This window comes from Pan troglodytes, chromosome 2, assembly GCF_028858775.2.
Source record: "Pan troglodytes isolate AG18354 chromosome 2, NHGRI_mPanTro3-v2.0_pri, whole genome shotgun sequence".
Lineage (NCBI taxonomy): Eukaryota > Metazoa > Chordata > Mammalia > Primates > Hominidae > Pan > Pan troglodytes.
In genome coordinates this window covers 154,099,831-154,120,422 of record NC_086015.1, presented here as the reverse complement: position 1 = coordinate 154,120,422, position 20,592 = coordinate 154,099,831, and the positions used below count along the sequence as shown (strand labels likewise).

The following is a 20,592-nucleotide window of genomic DNA, read 5'->3' as shown; positions in this document are numbered from 1 at the left end:
ATTTCATCCATAAAATCGCAGTATGTCTCCCAGGACTGTCTTTTGAAAACAAGATCACAAAACCATTATCACACCTAAAAAATAAATAAATAATTCTTTATTATCAAAATGTAGTGTTTAAGCTTCCCCAATTATCTCATAATTTTTTTGGCAGGATCCAAATAAATTCCATACATTGCAATCAATTGATATGTCTTTTTTGGTGTATAAGTTACCAGGACTTTTGTTGGAAAGATAAATATGCTTCTAGCTTGTTTAGGTCACTGTTCTTGAGATCTCTGTATCACAACAGCAACATCCTAAGCCCACAACCACTGCAGCCCCCAGCTCTCAGGGCAAGCTCATGGCTCATCACTCTGGTTCCCAGGCCTGGGTTGACCCAGAGCAAGAGCAGGAGGGCTGGGGTTCAACATTCCAATCTTGTCTCTGGCCAACACACTTCCCAGTCCTTTTCAAGACTTGGCAGAGGTACCAGATTCCCTCTAGGAGCAGCCCAGGACTGGTTCACCTACAGCCTGGAATTTCTCAGGTTGAGAAGGAGCTGTGCTGAGAATTAGTCAATTTTTAAAATAAAGTTACAGGGACCTAAGAGACGATCTAACTCAGGGATCAGCAAACTTTCTGTAAAGGACCAGATAGTAAATATTTCAGGCCTGGCTGGCCATACAGTCTCTGCCCCAGCTATTCAACTCTGCCGTTGAGTGTGAAAGTAATTATAGAAAACATATAAACAAATGAATGTGGCTGTGTTTTCACAAATCTTTGTTTATGGACACAAATTTGAATTTTATATAAGTTTCATGAAATATATTACATAATTATGTGATATACTATGAAATAGAATATTTTATGTTATGAATTCTTCTTTTGATTTTTTTCCTACTATTTAAAAATATAAAATCCACTCTTAACTTGCAGGCTATACATAAATGGACACTAGAATGAATTTGGCCTATGGGCCACAATTTGCCTTGATCTAACCCAACCTTCTCATCTGTTGCTGAGAATTAAACTGAAGACCAGAGAGGTGAATTAATTCACAGAAAGTCACACAGCAAGTTGATGAGAAAGGCCAAAGTTAGAACCCAAGTCTTCATCCCTTAAAATTTACAAAGGAATACTTTAATAGCAAGAACAGTATACTCATGAACCATTTGAAAGGCCAAAGACAGAGAACCTGAGCTAAAACCCCAAGCCATATGGATATATCACGACAATAGAGAGCCTGACTGCAGTGCTCGTTTCCTAGTAACCACAGCCTCTCTGATGAAAGATTGCTCTGACTTGTTATTTATAACTTATTTCCCAATAGGGAGGGTGAGTGATTTGATTATATTTAGTTACAAGAGCCAGGGAAATCCTAATCTACCATCTTAGCATACTCGCGAACCTTAGAGCCACAGCTGCCAGGAGATGGGAGAAAGCAAAGAAAGCTGCAATGTACAGTGTTGTCCCTGTTACTAACAACAAGGGTCACATATAGCAATTACTGACTGCCTGACACAAATAACAGATGGTGTGAGGGGAGACAGGGAAGAAAGGCATGCATTCCTATTTATACTCTATGGAGGCAGTCATTATGAGAAACATTTCTGCACCTTGTTCATTACTCTACTTGGAGCATCTGTTAATTTAGCCTCCTTTTTTGACTTTGTCAGTACGACTATGCTTCTGGCTCCTAGAGTTATGTTCTTGAGAATGAACTCTGCTGCCTCTTAAGGGGCTTTCTTGGTTCCATAGAAAATTGGATGATTTGAAGTTCAGAGAGGGAACACAAAGCATTAGAAAACCACAAACAGCCTATAAATAGAAGAGGTCTCATTGGCCTCTTCTAAGAGTCAAGAGATTCCGGGTAGAGTTAGGTAGAATTGACAAATTAAGCCAATGTCAGAGACAGTAAGCCATGAAGGGATTACCCAGAGATTATCTAGTGTTGTCCAACCCCATATTTTACCTCCTAGGGCCCAGAGAGGATAAATGACTTACAAAAGATCACACAGCAGATTTGATGAACCCAGATCTTGTTATTCACTGACTCATAACATTTCTGATACCTAAGCAGCTTCTAAAACAAGGCAGAAAATATCTCAAAGCAGGCAAACGGACAGATGTGAAACGCCAACATAATGAATCAAAGCAGAATCTTCGTTTCCTTCTGTCCACAAATTTAAATAGATAATTATGTGTCATTGCACAATTATATGAAAATAGGAGAAGAGGTGGCATTTGTTAAAAGAATAAGGAACAAAAAGAGATCAGGGGTGGGGGGTCACAAGTTGATGGAGGCATCCAATGGCTGCCTCAGACACATTACTTGTAGAATGTAGTTCTTAGGTTTAGTGGCTCAGCTGGGGCTCTGGAAGTGCACATGGGATGTCTGTTCTTTGGAAGAAAGAAATAAGAAATCACTCAGGAATGTTGTATAGTTTGTCTGAAGCAATGGTTGTCTTTTCCCCCATCCTGATTAATGATGTAAGAAGATTTGGGGTGTATTTTTTATTATACGAATACATACAGATACATGTTTTAAGTGAACAGCTACATATTGATTATAAAATAATCTGTTATTATTTTAGGAGCAAATCAAACACTGACCTTTCAATTTTCCACCAAGTGCTTTTCCCCATAATGCCCCATGCATGCACACTTTAGACATGCAAGATGGATAATGAGGGCCAAGGCAACAGGACTAGAAGAGAGGCTTCAGGAATGCTGAGCAAGCAAATGAACAGACCTAAGATGCTGGACAGCTTTTATACAGAAGAAAGAGGAAGAGGAAAATAAAGCAGCTGACAGTATTCCAGGGGTGCCTGGCTGACCATCTGTTGGGGACATGGGAGGGGGAGGTTGACTAGATGGCTTGTGTGATCCCCGCAGCAGTGACAGTCTGATTCAACAGGAGAAGACCACATGTATTTTCAGAAATAGCTCTTACATTATGTTTATGCTTTATTGGCAGGGAGTTCTAGTCTTGTTGTTCATACTTTGTAAGAGTGCAGTGAGCTTTTTTAAAAAATATATATACAAGCAAACATCCACTACCCAGTCTGGTGACAGCTTTTCCATTTTCTGTTGGAGAGCTATTCTTCCTCACCCTCAGTCAGGGGGTCTAATGTTATCCTCCAGCTCTAAGAGTGAGCACATAAGCCAGGCCTGGCCAATTAGTGCTTCCCATCGCCCTGGTCACAGAGATTGGGCAAAAGACTCAATGAGAATCAATCCTGGGATTTTGCTAAATTTTCTGATAGGAAATAGGGGTATTCTTGCTGGAGTGGCTTATCTGATACAAGTAAGCCTGGAGCTGTTGTCTTTCCTATCGTGGGAGAGCCTTCCTAAAAATAAAGCCCACATAGAAGCAAGCCAGCCCAGAGGTGGAGAGAGACTAGATTCCAACAGTGTCATTTGAGCATGTGTGTTCAGTCATATCTAAACTGAGTTTTTCCTTTGAAATCAAATGAGACACTAAATTCCCTTTTTACTGCACAGTTTAAACTCAGTTTGGTCCTCACAGACAAGAGTCCTGGTTAAACAAGAAAGACAAAATAAAATGAAAAACAGACCCTAAAACAATAATCCATCTTGTTTGCATAGTCCTTTTCAGTTAGCAGAAACCTTCCAGGCCCCTGGAAGATTTATAGCAACCCCAAGAGGCCAACCAAGCAGGAATTGTCCCTATTTTGAAGATAAACACCAAAAAGTAATTGCACTCTTGCTATGTGCCACTGTTCTAAATGCTTTTCAGGTATTAATTAATGATTCCTCAAAGTGACCTAGTGAAAGAGCTGATATTGTTATCCCCATTTTATAAGAGTAGAAACTGAGGCAAAGAGGTGAAATTGTTGGCCCAAGATCACTGCCAGTAAATAGCTGTGGTGGACACACGCTAGGGTGACCCCACCCCAATACCAACCAGTGATGCTTCTGAGGAATCCTCTCCCCCGAGCGTGGGCAGGACCTATGCTTGTTTTTTGCCAGTGGAATATGGCAAAGGTGATGAGATGTCACTCCCATGATTACATATGGCAAAGGTGAAGGGATTCTGCAGATGTAACTAAGATCCTTAATCAGTTTGACTTTGAGTTAATCAAAAGGGAGATTATCCTGGGTGGGTCTGACCTCATCAAGTGAGTTCTTTATAAGAGCAGAGATGTTTCCCCAGGATCAGAGACTTCAAGCAGCAGAGATTCCCTCTTTCCTGCTGGTCTTGAAGAAACAAGTTCTACAGTCACAAGGAAATGAGTTCCGCCAAGAACCATGCGAGCTTAGGAAAGGATCCCAAGTCTAGACGGGACTGCAGACCTGGACAGCACTTTCACTGCTGCCTTGTGAGACCCTGAGCCAAGGACCCGGCTAAGCCATGCCCAGACTCCTGGCCCCTGAAAGCTGTGAGATAACATACAGGTGGTGTTAAGCCGCCAAGTCTGTGGTAATTTGTTACACAGAATGGACAACTATCACAGAAGAGGAGCAGAGATTCCCACCCAGTGTGACTCCAGGAACTGTGTGACAAGCGCTGGTTACCAGGTTCTTTTGGACACCAAAGGAGAGAGGTATTTTACCACACCAACCAGTTTCCAATCCCCCAACACTAAGTAGGTGTCCTGCAATTCAATTCAATCTGACACTACCCAGAGTTAGTGTCACACTCCCCAGGTGTGAGGGCTCAGTCCCACCGACTGCCTTCACTTCAGATGCCAGTTGCAAGGATCACGTCACCCGTACCTCTGACAGACTGGCTATGAATCAGGAGTTCCCATGACCCCCTGATAATTTGTTAATTTGCTAGACTTGCTCACAGAACTCAGGAAGCCACTTTATTTACACTTACTAGTTTATTATAAAGGATGCAAATAAACAGCCAAATGAAGATGTATGCAAGGCCAGGTCTGGGGGTGTCCTGAGTGTAGGAGCCTCTGTCTCTGGTGGAGTTGGGATGCAACACCCTCCTAGCATGTGGATGTTTTTGCCAACTTGGAACTTCCCTAAACCCTGTTGTTTACGGACTTTCATGGAGGCTTCATTACATAGCCATTATTGGTTAAGCCATCGGGCATTAGTGATTAAATCATCTCCACCCCTTCTTTCTTCCCCGCAGGCTGGGGTTTGAGCTAAAAGTTCCAAACATCTAATCAAGGCTTGGTCTTTCTGGGGACAACACCCTGTTCTGAAGCTGCTTAGGAGCCCACTAAGAGTAGCTCATTAGAATAAAAGATGCTTCTATCACCTTCATCACTCAGGAAATTCCAAGGGTTTTAGGAACCAGGGAGAAAGACCAAATATAGATTTCCTATTATACCACACTGGTCTTTACGGCCTTTGAAGATGATGACTGGGGCCCATACCAATGACTAGGGGACCAGCCAAAGGCCAATGACTGAGTTGGGACCAATGCCTGTGTTTCCTCACTTCAGGACTTTTGACTTCTAACCGTGTCCCTGACTCATTCTGCCACCGCTAAAGTACACAAAGGCATAAAAGATAAAATGGGTTTTTTTCCTCCAGAAAAAATAAAATGTTTAAAGGAGAAGTTTAACATATAAGAGCCGAGAAAATGTTGATTAAAGGTTAGGAGTTTTTATATGTCATATACATCATGACTCTATAAGTCAAAGAAGTGTGGAAAGTGAAGCTCAGAGACCCTAAGTGACTTCTCCAAGGCTATGCAGTCATGGAGGAGGAGCTGGGATTTCACCCTGGGTCTGACCTCCACCTTCTTCCTCCTCCCTGTAGCACCAAAGAACAAAGGGAGAATATTTCAGCCATCTTCTAGTATCCAGTGGATTGGCAGAATTCTTTTAGGAAGGGATATAATCAGGAAATTTCCATCTCCACAGAAAGTATTACTAAAGAAAATGCATGGTAATTAAAGCATAAAGGATTTAACTTAATCCTAAGGAAGAGCTTTCCAGGGATAAGGTTAATTAAACGCTAACGAGATTTTGTTTTAAAAAAATCAAAAGCCTCGAAAATTCTGCTTTCAGATTTCTGTTTATGAAACATCACAGGAAAACAGCAAGAAGAAAGGTTGGGAATGATTTTGCAAGCTAGTCAAAACGCTTGCAAGCCCAAGGTTTTCAACTTTGACTATAAGGCTGAACTGAGTAAATAATTGTAAAGATCAGTCAGAGCTTTCTGGGAGACTATAGCAAATGTTAATGGCATTAAATTTTATGTATTAATTTCCAGGTTTGAAATACATACTAGCTTTTCTCATGATATCGTTCATATTTTTAAAAATTATCCACAAAGAAAGCAAATGGACTCAGCTGCAGATTTCTGCACTCACACAGTGCATTTCCTTTATAGGTGGATGATTTCAGACCCTCCACTATCTATCCCCCATTGTGGGGCCACAGAAACTCTCCTTCTCCACCACGGCCCCTGCTTTGTACTTGTGCTTTCTTTTTGCTGCTGCAGACCCCTTACTGCCTGATACCCCATATTTAGTCCCAGTCCTTTGCTGCATCAGGAGCAGTCTTGGGATAAGAGCTTTAGATGACTTCATATGCTGTAAGGAGGGAGCAAGGACATAAAAATGGAAGAGGGAAATCTCAGATTCCACATATTTCTGTACCCTCCCTTGCCCCCTCTCTCCAGACCTGGTCCAGGATCCTCCAACCCCACATCTGCTTCCCAACCTTTTTCTTACAGCCAGGCTTCCTGCTCTAAGTCTTTTAATAAAATGCTCCAAAGAATGGTGCTTTTCTCTGGATGTGGCTGAATTGCATTCTTAAACCTTGGTGTATTCCAGAGACCAGCCCTTTCCATATGAAGGACCTAACTGAAAGAGGAGAGAAAGGTGGGGGAAGGAAAGACAGCACTTTCTTTATTGAAAAGTGAGATCATGAATTCCACCCTGGGATAAAAGTAATAAGAGGGCTGGGCAAGAGATGATCACAAACAGTGTTGAACCCTGGTAATTTGTGTCAAATGTCTTTAAATGACCACATTATCTGATTCAGTCATTTCACTCCTGGGGATTAAGTCTAAATAAACAATGGGAAGACAAATAAGATCTAAACAAATAGTGATATACAATGCTCATAGAAGTCTCAATATGGTAAAGATATGAAATTATCCCCATTTCATAGATGAATAAACTGAGGCATAGAGAGATTACATAAACTGTCTAAGGTGATATAGCAAGTAAGAGGTGAAACCGTGATTCAAAACTAAGCAGTTTGGGCCCAGAGCCCATGCTCTTAACCACCCTGCTGTCTTGCCCATCCCCTGTGCTCCCGCTGTTCCACTGCATTTTCCTCGCTGCGTGTCTATTTCTTGCACTAGGAAGAGCAGGAACCACATCTGGTTCACCTTGGAACCTCCAAGCCCCTGGTGTGTAGGGAAGAGTCAAAATACATTTATTGAACTCAACAGGATGGTTTATTGGTAAGTTATCTAATCATTGGGATTTATGCTTCTACCTTTACAGAATTCTCTGTAAATTAGGGCACAGATGTAGCCAAAAATACACAGATTTAATAATGAGTCTTTAAAAAATAGTTTCCTTAGCTGCTCCCCTCTTCTGGTTTTGGGTTGTTAAATAATTTAAATGGCAGATCCAGAATTTATTTTTTAACATGATTTTTTAAATAGGAAATTCCAGAACATTTCTCATCATATTATTTGAGAACAAGAATTATGTAATTTCTTATTTTTTTCTACACTGTGGGTGTCCAATAAATATTAATACTGATGCCACTATTAAAATTATAAAACTATAAACAGGAAAACAGTAGTGAAGTGTCTTTTTAAAAAAAAAAAAGGTTTTATGGTTAGTGAAGGGAAATAAAAAATGATTTATTTCAGCCTCTTATGTTTATAATAAAAATAGTAAATCTGATGGACATTTCTGAGACCTGTGGAAATCAGGTAGTTAAACCACCACCAAAAATTAGTAGAAGAAACTGGTGGTGGAGCACTCCTAAGCAAGACTGTGGACACCTAAACCCACCTCTGGTTTCTTTAGTGCCTTGCTACGTTTCAAGGTCTTTACAACATTATAAATAACCAGTCCCCTCAACCCTGACCACTCTAGTCACAATAAATCCAGATAGCCTCTTTGTCTTGACCTCTTAGCATTCCCAGGATTTTATATAACTCATGATTAGAAATGTTTATAGAGAAAATGACCTTCTATTGAAGAGGTTCAAGATTTATATTCAACCAAGTCAGAAGGAGCAAGAGAAAACTTTTACTGGTAACCAGTATTGTTTTTGATAAACAACATTATATTAGGGTTCTCCAGAGACATGGAGCCAATAGGCAATATAGAGACACACACATACATATAGACAATTGTGAGGGCAGTCATGCAGTTGTGAGGGCTGGCAAGTCAAAAAATTTAAATTGCAGGGCAGACCAGCAGTCTGCAGTCCCAGGGAAGAGCTGATGTTTCAGTCTTGAGTCCAAAGCCTGTCTGAAGCATTCCTTCTTCCTTGGGGGACCATTTTAAGGCCTTCAACTGATAAGATAAGGTCCATCCACATTGCAAAGGGTAATTGGCTTTATTCAAAGTCAACGGATATAAATGTTAATCATATCTTTTAAAAAAGACCTTCATAGCAACATCTAGATTGGTGTTTACATGAGTACCATGTAGGCAACTCAGCCTAGCCAAGTTGAAACATAAAATTAATCATCAAAACCATCAATATTCTTTATTATACCAGTGACTGCAGCTATAATTCACTAAGCCAACAAGAAGAGATATAATGATATAACTTTTGGATTTCTCCCTGAAACAAATCAGACCAGTTCTTCAACTGTGCGAGATTTCTGTGTACTAAATTCTACAGCAAATGCCAGTTGGCCAGTGTCTTTTTTGGCCTATATATTATCCAACGGTAGTTGATAAAGTTTTCTGATGTCAGCAGGATGGTTTTTACTCACTTTTGGCTATGTATTTCTGCTCCACAAACACTTCCAAGAAGGCATTACAGCATAAAAAACTATCACATTCCACCACCAGCATAGTATCTCTCACCAATTAAATCATCCCAATTGCTTTGATACAGATAATTGCAATCCCTTTGTTTATAAATCTATGTCTTAAATTAAACATTCATGGTCCCTATATAGTGAACAAAAATACACAGACTATTTTACCTCTAATGAAAGTTTAATCATTATCTGATAGCAGGGGCTTACAGTGCGCTCAGAGCAGCAATTGTGTGGAGTGATCTCTTTGCTGGTCAAAGTAGGGGTGGCACACTTCCTCTAGCCATCTGTTTCAGCCACCTCACTTGCTTCTCCACAGCCCGACCTCTCTCTCCCATCATAAGAACTTCCGGTTTTCAGTTCCTCCCATTTTCCAAATGGATATGGAGGTCTTGGGCCAGGAACAAAGCTCCGAACAGCTGGATTTAGAGGAGATCTCAAGGAAAATTTCATTCCTTGACAAATGGAGGGAAATCTTTAGTTATCACAGGTAAGGTGTTCTCATTCTCTCATTTCTTTAGAAACAAAGGAATTTTCCATGTTTAAGTAATCAACTTATAAGCTTGCAACATGAGAAATTTCCTTTATAGATTTACCTTTAAAATGCTTCAGGCATAACTATTCGTGGACAGAGACTTCCCTAGCAAGGTTGGGGTTTGGGAGGTTTGTGGATGTGAGGTTTGAAGAGAGTGAGTAATTTACTTGATGTTTTCTCTTTCATTTAAAGGTTGGGAACCAATAATACAACTCCTCAGGTAATTACTTTTCCCAAAGCCAGTGTGTTCTCCTTTAGTTGCTTCTTCAAACAATCACATTAACAGCATAATCTGCATTTATTCTTTGCACATAATGTCACTCAGGCACTGGCATTTAACGCATGAAAACATAAAACTAGAAAGCCTGTCGAAGATTTTTTTCTTGTGCTTTTTTATGGATTTCTCTTTCTACTTCTAAGAGCTATGTTTTTATCATTAAGAGCATCATATGGCTATTATTTTAGGAAAAAAGGTAATATTAAAATCGAAAGTTCCCACATTTGTGAAATAACACTGGATTCTGACAACCAAGTGCTTCTGTGTCCCTGAAGAAAAGCAGTTTTGAAAATAGTTATCGTCTTTATTCAGCTTGTGAAAAATCATTTTCCTTTACCATTTTAAAATAAGAGAAAGATGACTGAATTCTGGTGCTAAAAAGGTATTTTAAAATCTGATATACAATATAAGATGAAAGATGTTTGTACCTCATGTAAACTGAAAAGGTTAGAAGGTAATGGACTTTGTATTTCAGGTATTACTTCAATCACTGAGCAAACACAGCATAAAATATTAAGGTGGTTTTCATGGCACTAGTATATATGATCAAGCAATTGAATCATTAATATTTTAACTATAATGCTAAAGCTTCTTGCCCCAAGTAGCCTATGATCAAAAGTCTTATTTATGCTAAAACTCTCTTAACCACAGTCTAAATTAGAATCAGAGCAATAATGCTTCTATTTTAGTCTTGGAAGTATTAAATGGAGATATCTATCATTTGGGGGGATAGAACATTCAAAAGATAAAACAATCTTTAAAAGAAAAAAAAGTCAAGTTATGCTTTACACACGGTGGGAAAAACCCATTGGCACAAATATAAAGATTTTCCATTTGATTTACAAAATGCATCTTAGCTGATCAGTAGTCCGTGATTTGAATGCTGTGCTTCTGAGATAAGAAAGAATCTTTGCCTCTAGGAATACAGAAAAACTAAGAAGGTGGTTTCCCTCATGTTTCAGCCACCAATAGGACAGATTTGTTGCACAACATTAGTATATAAGCTAAGTAAATTTGAAGAAGAGCTGATGCTAACTTACAGTGACATATCATGAGAATCAGTCAAGAAAAGCGAAAAGAAATTTTTTTAAAGGTAGATGGTGGATTTTTTTAAGGAAAAAGAACGATTATATTCACTTGTTGGGGAGTAGGAATCTGAAAGAATTAAAAAGAGATAATCTGACTTCATTTATTGGCCAGTTAACAATGTAATGAGAAACACTTTGTGTAAACTGGAAAGATTCGTTCAAAGTTTATAAAATGTTGTCTTCTCAAAACAAGAGACAGTGACATTTACATTCTTCTCTAAACATAATTTCAAGTCAAGGTCTTGATGGCATTAATTATGTTTCCATAGTTACATTTAACCTCTCCAAGTCACATAAACCCTTATGAGAACCCCCTTTGACACAGACACTGGGATTTTTCTGCCTCTTTTATTGCTATTTATCACAATTTTCAGACGTCTTTAAAAGTGAGACAACATTTTCTGAACACTGGTATTTCAGAGAGAAAAAGAGAAAATTTAAAACAAGGTCATCACCAGCTCTGTTTGCTTTGTCTTTTGTGGAGGTGGTATTTGCACAGAATCATGAAGGCAACCATGCATCTGCTGATGAAAATGAAGATGGAACAGGACTATCTCAGCCCAAAGGACAAGGACATTTGCCATCAAGTGGCCTTTGTTCTATTCCCAACCCCTCTATCATCTCTTCAAAACTGGGTGGCTTTCCTATCTCCCTAGCAATGGCCACGGTAAGTATAGCTTGTCAATTAAACATGAAATGAAACATAATCTTCCCAAAACAACAAGGCTGGGGAACCTTATCTCCTGTCATGTGAGAGTATATTGAAGATAAGACTACAGATGGTTGTTATTGGTAAAAGGAGAATATAATTAAAATGACTTATTTATGGTATTCTTCAAGGACACTGGTGGTAGTACAGCCCTTTCCTCCCAAACTCTGAGTCTCTCTTTATTCACTTCTTCAATTTGACAGTGAAATTTGAGGGAGTGAGTTACATTCAAATAACTCACTATAGAAGGTAGGATAGGACAGACTCTCTAAGTGGCAGACTGTGGAGCGCTGCAAATGCGTAAGACAATGTAGATGTGTAAGAAAGTACCCCACCTGTATGCATGCAGGAGGGAGAGAGCTGGGGAAACTTGTCAGGCCATGTCCTGGGCAAGTAGCTAATCTCAAGAAAGAAACAGTTTTCTGGGGCTACAAATTAATATGCAGATTTGAAAAGAACATGACATTTCAGGATCCAAATCACCAGGATCTGTAAGCTATTGGTCCCGGGGACCATTTGCTCAATTCAAGACTTCACCAGGGTGGGGGCAAGGGGCTGAGGCAGGGATCCAGCCAGGAGGCAAAACTAAAGGCATCTCATTGGGTCAAATAGGCCAAAGCTGGAGGTAGTGCTTTGGCAAATGTCCAAAGGACCAGCTGTCATGGTCAAAAAGATGCCATTGGAAACTAGGGAAGCAGAGGCAAGGGTCAAGCCAAGGTAAAAGTACCAGAGAGGCTGAGATGCCCCTCCCATTGGATTGCCCTCCAGTGTAGCCCTTGAAATCATAATGAAACTCGGGACTTCTCAAGACAATTTCCCCATCATCACCCTATCTTCTAAACCTCCACATTACATCCTAGAAGCTCAGGCAGGGACCTCTACTCAGGGCCTTAAGAATGAGAGTTGGAAGAGGGACCTTCTTCCTGAGGACATGCTGTCACACATGGATGTTTGTAGAAACAACCCAGGACCAGCCTAGGCATCTGGGCAAAGACCAGCAACACTGGCCCTGCAGTCAGGCCTGCCATGTACATCAAGTTGCACAGTTTTTGCACTGCACACAAGATCCCAGCTGAGAGGATGAGTGGGGACTAAAACTTCTTCCGGGGAAACCACATGAAGCCTAACACAGAGTTTCCGTCTGCTTTTTGAGAATGAAGGCTGGTGACCCTGACTGCGGTATTTCCAGCTTCGATATAACCTTTCCTTAAGCTCCCCGAGACAGGACACAATCAGATGCAGGGACCACACAGCCCCTGGATTCATTTTTATCATACAAAACCTCCCAGGCTTCACCAAATAACTTTCTCCACCATCACACTTGCAGTACAGATGCACTGGGAGGCCTCACTTGCTCTTTCTCGTTGTCGAAAATCTATCTGCCTTGGCCGGGCATGGTGGCTCACATCTGGAATCCCAGCACTTTGGGAGGCTGAGGCAGGGGGATTGCTTGAGGCCAGGAGTTCAAGACCAGCCTGGCCAACATGGCAAAACCCCATCTCTACTAAAACTACAAAAATTAGCCAGGCATGGTGGCACATCCTGTAGTCCCAGCTACTCAGGAAGCTGAGGCAGGAGAATCGCTTGAACCCAGGATGCAGAGGTTGCAGTTAGCCGTGATCCCGCAACTGTACTCCAGCCTGGGCAACAGAGTGAGACTCTGTCAAAAAAAAAAAAAAAGAAAAGAAAGAAAATCTATCTGCCTCAATCCACCTTGCTTTCCTCTTTTTGCTCAAATGCCTGAAGCCACAGGAAGATGGGCAGGTATGCAGAGCTCCTGGAACACTGCACTCAGCTCACTGGCCTTCAAGCCTCTGGATGGAGCCTTAACTTGTATCTTATATAGATACTTAATTGCTGTCCTTTCAAGCAACAAAGATAGACAATATGTAATCCTTGCCAGGGCCCCCAGCCCTCAGTGATTCTGCTGCCTACACTGTGGTATAGACCAGAAGTTAGAGCAACTACCTGCATTTTACTTGACAAGGAAATGTTTTTAATGAAAAACTTTAATAAAAATGTATTCTTGGCTTCTGCAATGAATTTCTTTAGAGAATGTCATTTTAAAATTTACACGTATCTGAAAAATAGGCTACCTTTTATGTGAAAATGAGAGACAATTATGATTCTATATTGATACTTGCCTGTAAAAGAAGTAATTCCAGAAGGCTTCCTAAAACACAACAGTGGGTACAAGGGAGACGTGGATGGCAGGGAGTCTTCACCACATACCTTTTTGTCTCTCTGGATTTTGAACCACATGAATATACTATTTTTTAAACACACACACAAATTTTAAAAATAGAAAAAGCATTCACAGACGTTTGCAAAATCTTCTAGTCTTTCTCTGTACTGGGGAGGCGAGAAACTCTGAGTCTGAATATTCCCACTTATCTACAAACACAAACATGAAGCAACTGGGGACCGCCCCATGACTATGCCAAGGTAATGTTCTCCCTTTGGAAAAAGCTAGGAGACAAAAGATTTAGAAATGAAGTTGATAGGGTGTTAAGAAAGTCCCAGAAATAGAGATAATTGATTTTTCTTTAAAAAAAAATAAATTTGGATTTATTCCCATTATATGGGCCAGATGATCATGAGTCCTTTAAATAGCAGTAGCATTAATTAAACACATCCTGGGAATTCAGGATGACAAGCTTGGGATTCTAAATATGCTTGTTCTAGGGAGGCAGTTTGGAAGCTTGACCAATTCTAATCGATGTTTCAGCAGTGCAGCCACCTGGCAAATTGTCAGAGCTATTGAATCCTAATACCACTCCAGAAATCCTTTTGTTGTCATTCTGCTATTCTTTTCTCTTCTCTGTTTGGATTACGGATGCATGGCATTTCCTGACATTGGCACACACTGTCTCTTTGCTGGGAATCTTCTCTGAAAGTGGAGGTTGGGTAAAGCACCCTACGCACCTTTGCTTTCCTTAGCTCTCCTGTTTCTCACCTTTTGCTGTCCCCTTTCCAATACTACAGCTTTCTTCCTTCCTCCAGCCTGACATCTTTGAACATATGTGTTGGAACAAACTCTGGCCAAGGCTGCTGGCTCAGGTGAAGTCGTGGGAAAGGTGAGCATCGCCTCTAGGCTATTCCACCAGCCCCACCTAATGACCTTCCTTCTCTCCAGTGGCAGTTTCCCACCTTCTCCCACTCCCAGGCCCTTTTCTGGACTCAGCCTTGAACACATTTCTGTAGCTGCAATATCATCCAGAAGAATCATAGTAAAAATGTAATACCAAGAGACCAAAATATTCTGGAGAGACTCAAATGAATGAAGCTCTGAAATGGGATAATAGGCAGGGTGTGCTTTTTGGAAGGAAGCACAGCCGGGTGTCCCCCCATAAGGTCTAGCTCATAGATGGGTCTCGACAGGTGTGAGTTAATGAATTCAGTGCCTCTGGATAATCCTCTAGCGCACCTCAGACTAGAGTAGGGGTGTCCTTTGTGTGCGCCTCCAGATGCATGGTCCACTCTTCTCCAACCTACCCTCTGCCCACTAGAGAGGCTGACCTGTAGCAAGACTGACCTCCATCAGCAGGGTGCCCCCCTCCTCTGGCTTCCTGTTGAGTTTGAGCAATGGGGAGCCCTGAAAGGAAACTGAAGGGAGGGAAGGGAAGTGAAGTCAGGTTGCTCGTGGCTAGCTGAGTCCCTCTCCTCTCATGGCAGTCCTCTCCCCAGGACTCTCTCCTTTCTGGTTCAAGTCACCATTCCTTTGTGTGCTCCTTCAGGTCTAGGGGTCATAATGACTTCCCACTGTTGCTGGGACACTGCATTAGCCATTGTGGTGTCCCCACACCGAGCCCACATCTTTATAAATAGTCTCTGTCTTAAATGTTCCTCAAATTAATTATCTGACTTGAGAATGCCATCTGTTTCCTGCTGGGACACTGGCTGGTACAAGTTGAAAGGCTTGCATTTGGGTCCTGGCACTGCCATTTACTATATACATGACCTTACATGTGCCATTTAGCTGACCTAGGCCTCTAGTCCTTTCACTGTAAAATGAAAGAGTCAAATTAGAACTTTAAAAATTCAACAAATACCTATTTTGAGCCTACTACATACCAGGCACTATGCCAGATGCTAAGAAATTGATGGCAAACATGATAGAACCAAGAGTCTACTACTCTGTTAGTTGGTCTAGGATAGAAATGTCTTCTTAGAACATCTTGGAATCTCTGATTCCATGATGATCTAGTAATTCATAAGGCAAGAAGAGATTTAGAGAAGGAGCTTTAAAGAGGATTAGTCTACCTCGAGTTAGGGGTGGGCAGGTGGTCACAGGGAAGCTCTAAACCCGGGACAAAGTACAAGGCAGTCAGGGTAAGAACATTAAACCTGTTGGAAAGAATGATTCAGGGCCTCTATCTTTGAATGTGTGTATAAAATGTGTGTGTGTAAATGATGAGCACCATCACTGTCATCATAGCAATCAAATGGAACAAAGTGCCAGGAAAGAAAGGAATTCTTCACAAATATAGAATACTAGCAAAGCACAAAGAGAAAAACTATAAACCATGCTTGATTATGTTAATAATAATCATGGCAGCCACTTATGAGGACCATTTGCCATCAGTTTCTAGTTACTAGACAGCACAACAGCACATGTAATTATGTGTCAGGTTAATCTCATTATAAATAATATCTGATATTGGAAAGTAAATGTTACACAAGTAAGTTGGGTCATCTTTGTCACACTGGCCAGTGGGGCCTGGCCAGAGAGACCTGCAGCCCCTCTGTTTTTAGGCTTCCTCAGAGGGACAGCTGGAGAGAGAAGCTTCTAAGTTGGAGGTGGGAACTGGCAACAGAAATAAGAGTGTGGTTTGGCTTGCAGAAGTTTTAAAATTGAATTTAAATTCTAAGCCTTCTTAGTCTCAACGGTCTTAATCTTCCACATTTATACACAGCTTTTCCTCTCTTATTGCTGCCAGTCTCTGGTCTTTTTCCATCTGTGTTGGGACTTTCTTCCATACAGCACAAGATGTTCCTGCGTAGACAGGCTGTGTTTTCACAAAGGTAATAACACCCTACATTTACTTAGCACTTATGGTTCCCAAAGCCCTTTGCCATGCTTCTCTTTCAGTAATAGCCAGGATGTGGACCAAGCAGGGGTTACCCCATTTCTGGATAAGTAAATTAAGTCTTAGAGAGGTTCAGTAATTTGTCCAAGTTCACATGGTTGGTAAGGAGCAGAACTGGGGCTTCTTTGCCCTTGAGTCGGGAGCAGTCTTTCTGTGCTGTGCAATCTCAATGTCAGGGAAACATTTTCCATTAGTTTTCAATGCCTGTCCTGGGGATGTTCTGGGTCTAGGGCTCTCTTTGACCACAGCACACACCAAGTCTGTGTCTTTCAGAGCAGCCTCTGTGCCTGTTCGCTGCCTCTCCTTGAAGTGTTATTGCATTGAGACAGAGAACACATAGTTTTTCTTCAAGTGGGTCCTTGCTCACCCTGAAGTGCACCTGCCCCCTTTTCTCAGTAGAGACAACCTTTTCTTTTGAGGGTGGAAGTAGAGATGGCCGGGAAATAAATTCTAACCTTAAACCAGCCCCTGGGCCAACATAGGAAGAACATTACAGATGCATGCTTCTCCCGCGTCTTTCCTTTTTAGAAACCAGTAGAGCCTACTCTCGGGGCCTGCTCCATGCACAGCTGGGAAGAGGCACCTCAGCTCTGGGCCCATTGAGCTCCATGCCCCGTTTGTCCACACTCTTTGACTGGCTGCAAGTGCCTGAATATGATATTCAAAGTCATCCAGGATCAGGCCCAGGGTACTTTGCAATCTGAGCTTCTACTCTTCTTCCTATCCCTTGGCCTACACACACACAGACACACACACACACAGTTCCAGTTACATTGAACACTTACTCCTCATCCAGGGACACCCCAGGTACTGATGTGTGCATGTTTGTAGATCTTTCTCTCTGTCTAGTCTCCCCTTTGTTACAGGTAACAGGCTGGTGTGTGGCATGTTCCAGAGTGTGAGATGTGTGTCTGTGCTGGAACAAGGGGTGCTTCTAGGGATATGGCATTAAGTAACGTGTTACATATCGTTGAGTTATCTAGTAAGATAGTGATCCCCTTGTCCACTCTGACAGGTCAGAGAGAAGGACAGTACAGTAAAGGGCAGTACACATTCACACCTCTTTAATACTTCTTACCTCCCTTTTAAGGCCCAGTCAGAGCTTTCACAGGCAGCAGTTTCTAGCTGTAATTTATAGCATTGTTTTATTTTCATTATATTTTTATCATGTGTGGCAAATGATTTTGATTTCCATTGAAGGAAGTTATATAAAGTGTCCTTCTTAAATAAATAGATTCCAAGTTACAAAATGTGTCCCAAGCTAGTGAAAAGTATTAATTAGATAGATTTCACCCCCCTGCCACCTCCACCAGAACGGGTGCTGGTATCCATGGCTGAGACACTCACAGACGGTTCACATCATAGGACTTTTGTGCAGGCAACCCTCAGTACTGGCCAGGAGCCTGGTAGGCTTGCTACGTGGCTAGATCCAGAAGAGAGATAACAATCACTACAGCTCTCAGGAAGCCACATCCATAGGAAAAGGGGAGAGTACTATATCAAGGGAATGCCCCGTGGGACAAAAGAATCTGAACAACAGCCTTCAGCCCTAGACTTTCCTTCTGACAGAGCCTACCCAAATGAGAAAGAACAAGAAAACCAACTCTGGTAATATGGCAAAACAAGGTTTTTTAATGCCCCACTTCCCCCCCAGAAAGTTACACTAGCTCACCAGCAATGGACCCAAACTGAGAATAAATCCCTGATTTACCTGAAAAAGGATTCAGGACGTTGGTTATTAAGCTAATCAGGGAGGCACCAGGGAAAGGTGAAGCCCAATGTAAGGAAATCCAAAAAATGATACAAGAAGTGAAGGGAGAAATATTCAAGGAAATAGATAACATAAATAAAAAACAATCAAAACTTCAAGAAACAATGGACACACTTCTAGAAATGCAAAATGCTCTGGAAAGTCTCAGCAACAGAATTGAACAAGTAGAAGAAAGAAATTCGGAGCTCGAAGACAAGGTCTTCAAATTAACCCAATTCAACAAAGACAAAGAAAAAAGAATCCGAAAATATGAACAAAGCCTCCAAGAAGTCTGGGATTATGTTAACTGACCAAGCCCAAGAATAATCAGCATTCTTCTATTATTCTAAGAATAATCAGAAAGAAGAGGAATCTAAAAGTTTGGAAAACATATTTGGGGGAATAATAGAGGAAAACTTCCCCAGCTTTGCTAGAGACCTAGACATCCAAATACAAGAAGCACAAACACCTGGGAAATTCATTGCAAAAAAATCATCACCTAGGAACACTGTCATCAGGTTATCTAAAGTTAAGATGAAGGAAAGAATCTTAAGAGCTGTGAGATAAGGCCAGGTGTGGTGGCTCATGCCTGTAATCCCAGCACTTTGGGAGGCCAAGACCGGCAGATCACCTGAGGTCAGTAGTTCAAGAACAGGCTGGCCAACAGGGTGAAACCCTGTCTCTACTAAAAACACAAAAATGAGCCAGCTGTTGTGGCACACACCTATAATCCCAGCTACTCAGGAGACTGAGGCAGGAGAATCACTTGAACCCAGAGGCTGAGGTTGCAGTGAGCCAAGATCGTGACAGCGTACTCCAGCCTGGGCAGCAGAGCGAGACTCTGTCTCAAAACAAAACAAAACAAAAAAAAGAGCTGTGAGACCAAAGCACCAAGTAACCTATGAAGGAAAACCTATCATATTAACAGCAGATTTCTCAGCAGAAATCCTACAAGCTAGAACAGATTGGGGCCCTATCTTCAGCCTCCTGAAGTATTAATTAGATAATGGTTGGTACACAAAAATGATAGAAATCATAAGGATGATACTTACATGATTAAAGTAGGGCAGGTGTTAAGAGAATGGGTAAAAACCCAGCTGTGTCTACTAACTGGGTGAACAAAGGCAAATACTCTAACTTATTTGGGTCTCGGTTCCCTCATCTGGATAAAAGCTGGATAATAGCACCTACTGCATAAAATTAAATGAAGGGAATAAATGGGAAGCACTTATCCCAGAGCCTGGTTCATAGAAAATGCTCAGTAAATGCTAGATGCCATTGACCAGCCTCGTTCAAATGCCAGTTCTTCCATGAAGCCTTCCTGAGTACTTCAGTCAGAAGTTCTCTCTCCTCCCTCTGTTTTCTCATAGTACTTTTTACTTATCTTACGGAAAGTCACATGTTCTGTCTTGTACATAGCTGTGGGGTGTTAGACTTTTTACATAACTATATCCCACACAAGATCGAGTACATGCTAAATGATCAATCAGTCTTTGATTTTGAATAGATTCCCTTTTTTTCATACATTTGGTTTATAAAAAGTCTTGTTCCCATTTTTCTGGGAAGCTGTAAAACATCCTCTTGAATCTCAACGTGCTGCAGAGTATAGGAAAACCTCAAAGACCCTGGGACAGAGAGAATGCTTCTTTAAATCGCTACTGTACCAGGCTGGAAACATGAGATCCTGACCCTTTTTTCTGGAGTGAGAGACAAAAGCTCAAAGATGGGAGAGGAAGGGGTTACAAGTCATGGGTATGGGGCAAGAGCTGTAGACACAGAGCAGCCACGGTGAACTGCAAGGTAGATGCCTGGCAAAGGAAGGAGAGACACGAGGGACAAACGTTGTCTAGACATCTTCTGCTCAGGAGATCAGACAATTAAAATCAGGGACTAGAGTAATATGTAAACCTGAATGTAGAAGGGAACGAGGCCCACCTCCTTGACTTCACCATGAGGAATATGTCTAGGAAGAATTCTCTTTTGTTGAATCATTTCTTTCCCCTCTTTTCAGAAGCTGCGTCAGATCCTGTTTGGAAACACAGTCCATGTCTTTAGCTATAACTGGAAAAAGGCCTATTTCAGGTTCCATGATCCTTCTTCCGAACTAGCTTTCACTCTGGAAGTGGGAAAGGTAATAGCCAGTTTATAATTTTTAAAAAACCTTATTCCCATGTTCCTTATCCATATATCCTTCCTGTCCACA

At 41.3% G+C, this 20,592-nt stretch overlaps 1 protein-coding gene and 1 long non-coding RNA gene across 2 annotated transcripts in view; one reads left to right on the top strand and one right to left on the bottom strand.

Moving 5' to 3' along the window:
* Nucleotides 1–9,258: 9,258 nt before the first annotated feature.
* On the bottom strand, nucleotides 9,259–15,255 carry LOC134809486 (uncharacterized). Its single transcript, XR_010155351.1, has 3 exons — nucleotides 15,085–15,255; nucleotides 13,694–13,818; nucleotides 9,259–9,395 (listed from the first exon to the last, which is right to left on the bottom strand). It is a non-coding gene; the product is annotated as an uncharacterized LOC134809486 (long non-coding RNA).
* The window catches only part of MINDY4B (MINDY family member 4B), a 34,522-nt gene continuing 23,205 nt past the window's right edge, over nucleotides 9,276–20,592 (top strand). Inside the window, exons 1-4 of the mRNA XM_024355751.2 lie at nucleotides 9,276–9,430; nucleotides 9,668–9,695; nucleotides 11,340–11,507; nucleotides 20,401–20,520. Coding sequence (XP_024211519.2) covers nucleotides 9,318–9,430; nucleotides 9,668–9,695; nucleotides 11,340–11,507; nucleotides 20,401–20,520 — 429 coding nt within the window. The 5' untranslated portion in view covers nucleotides 9,276–9,317. The remainder of the gene's footprint in view (nucleotides 9,431–9,667; nucleotides 9,696–11,339; nucleotides 11,508–20,400; nucleotides 20,521–20,592) is intronic.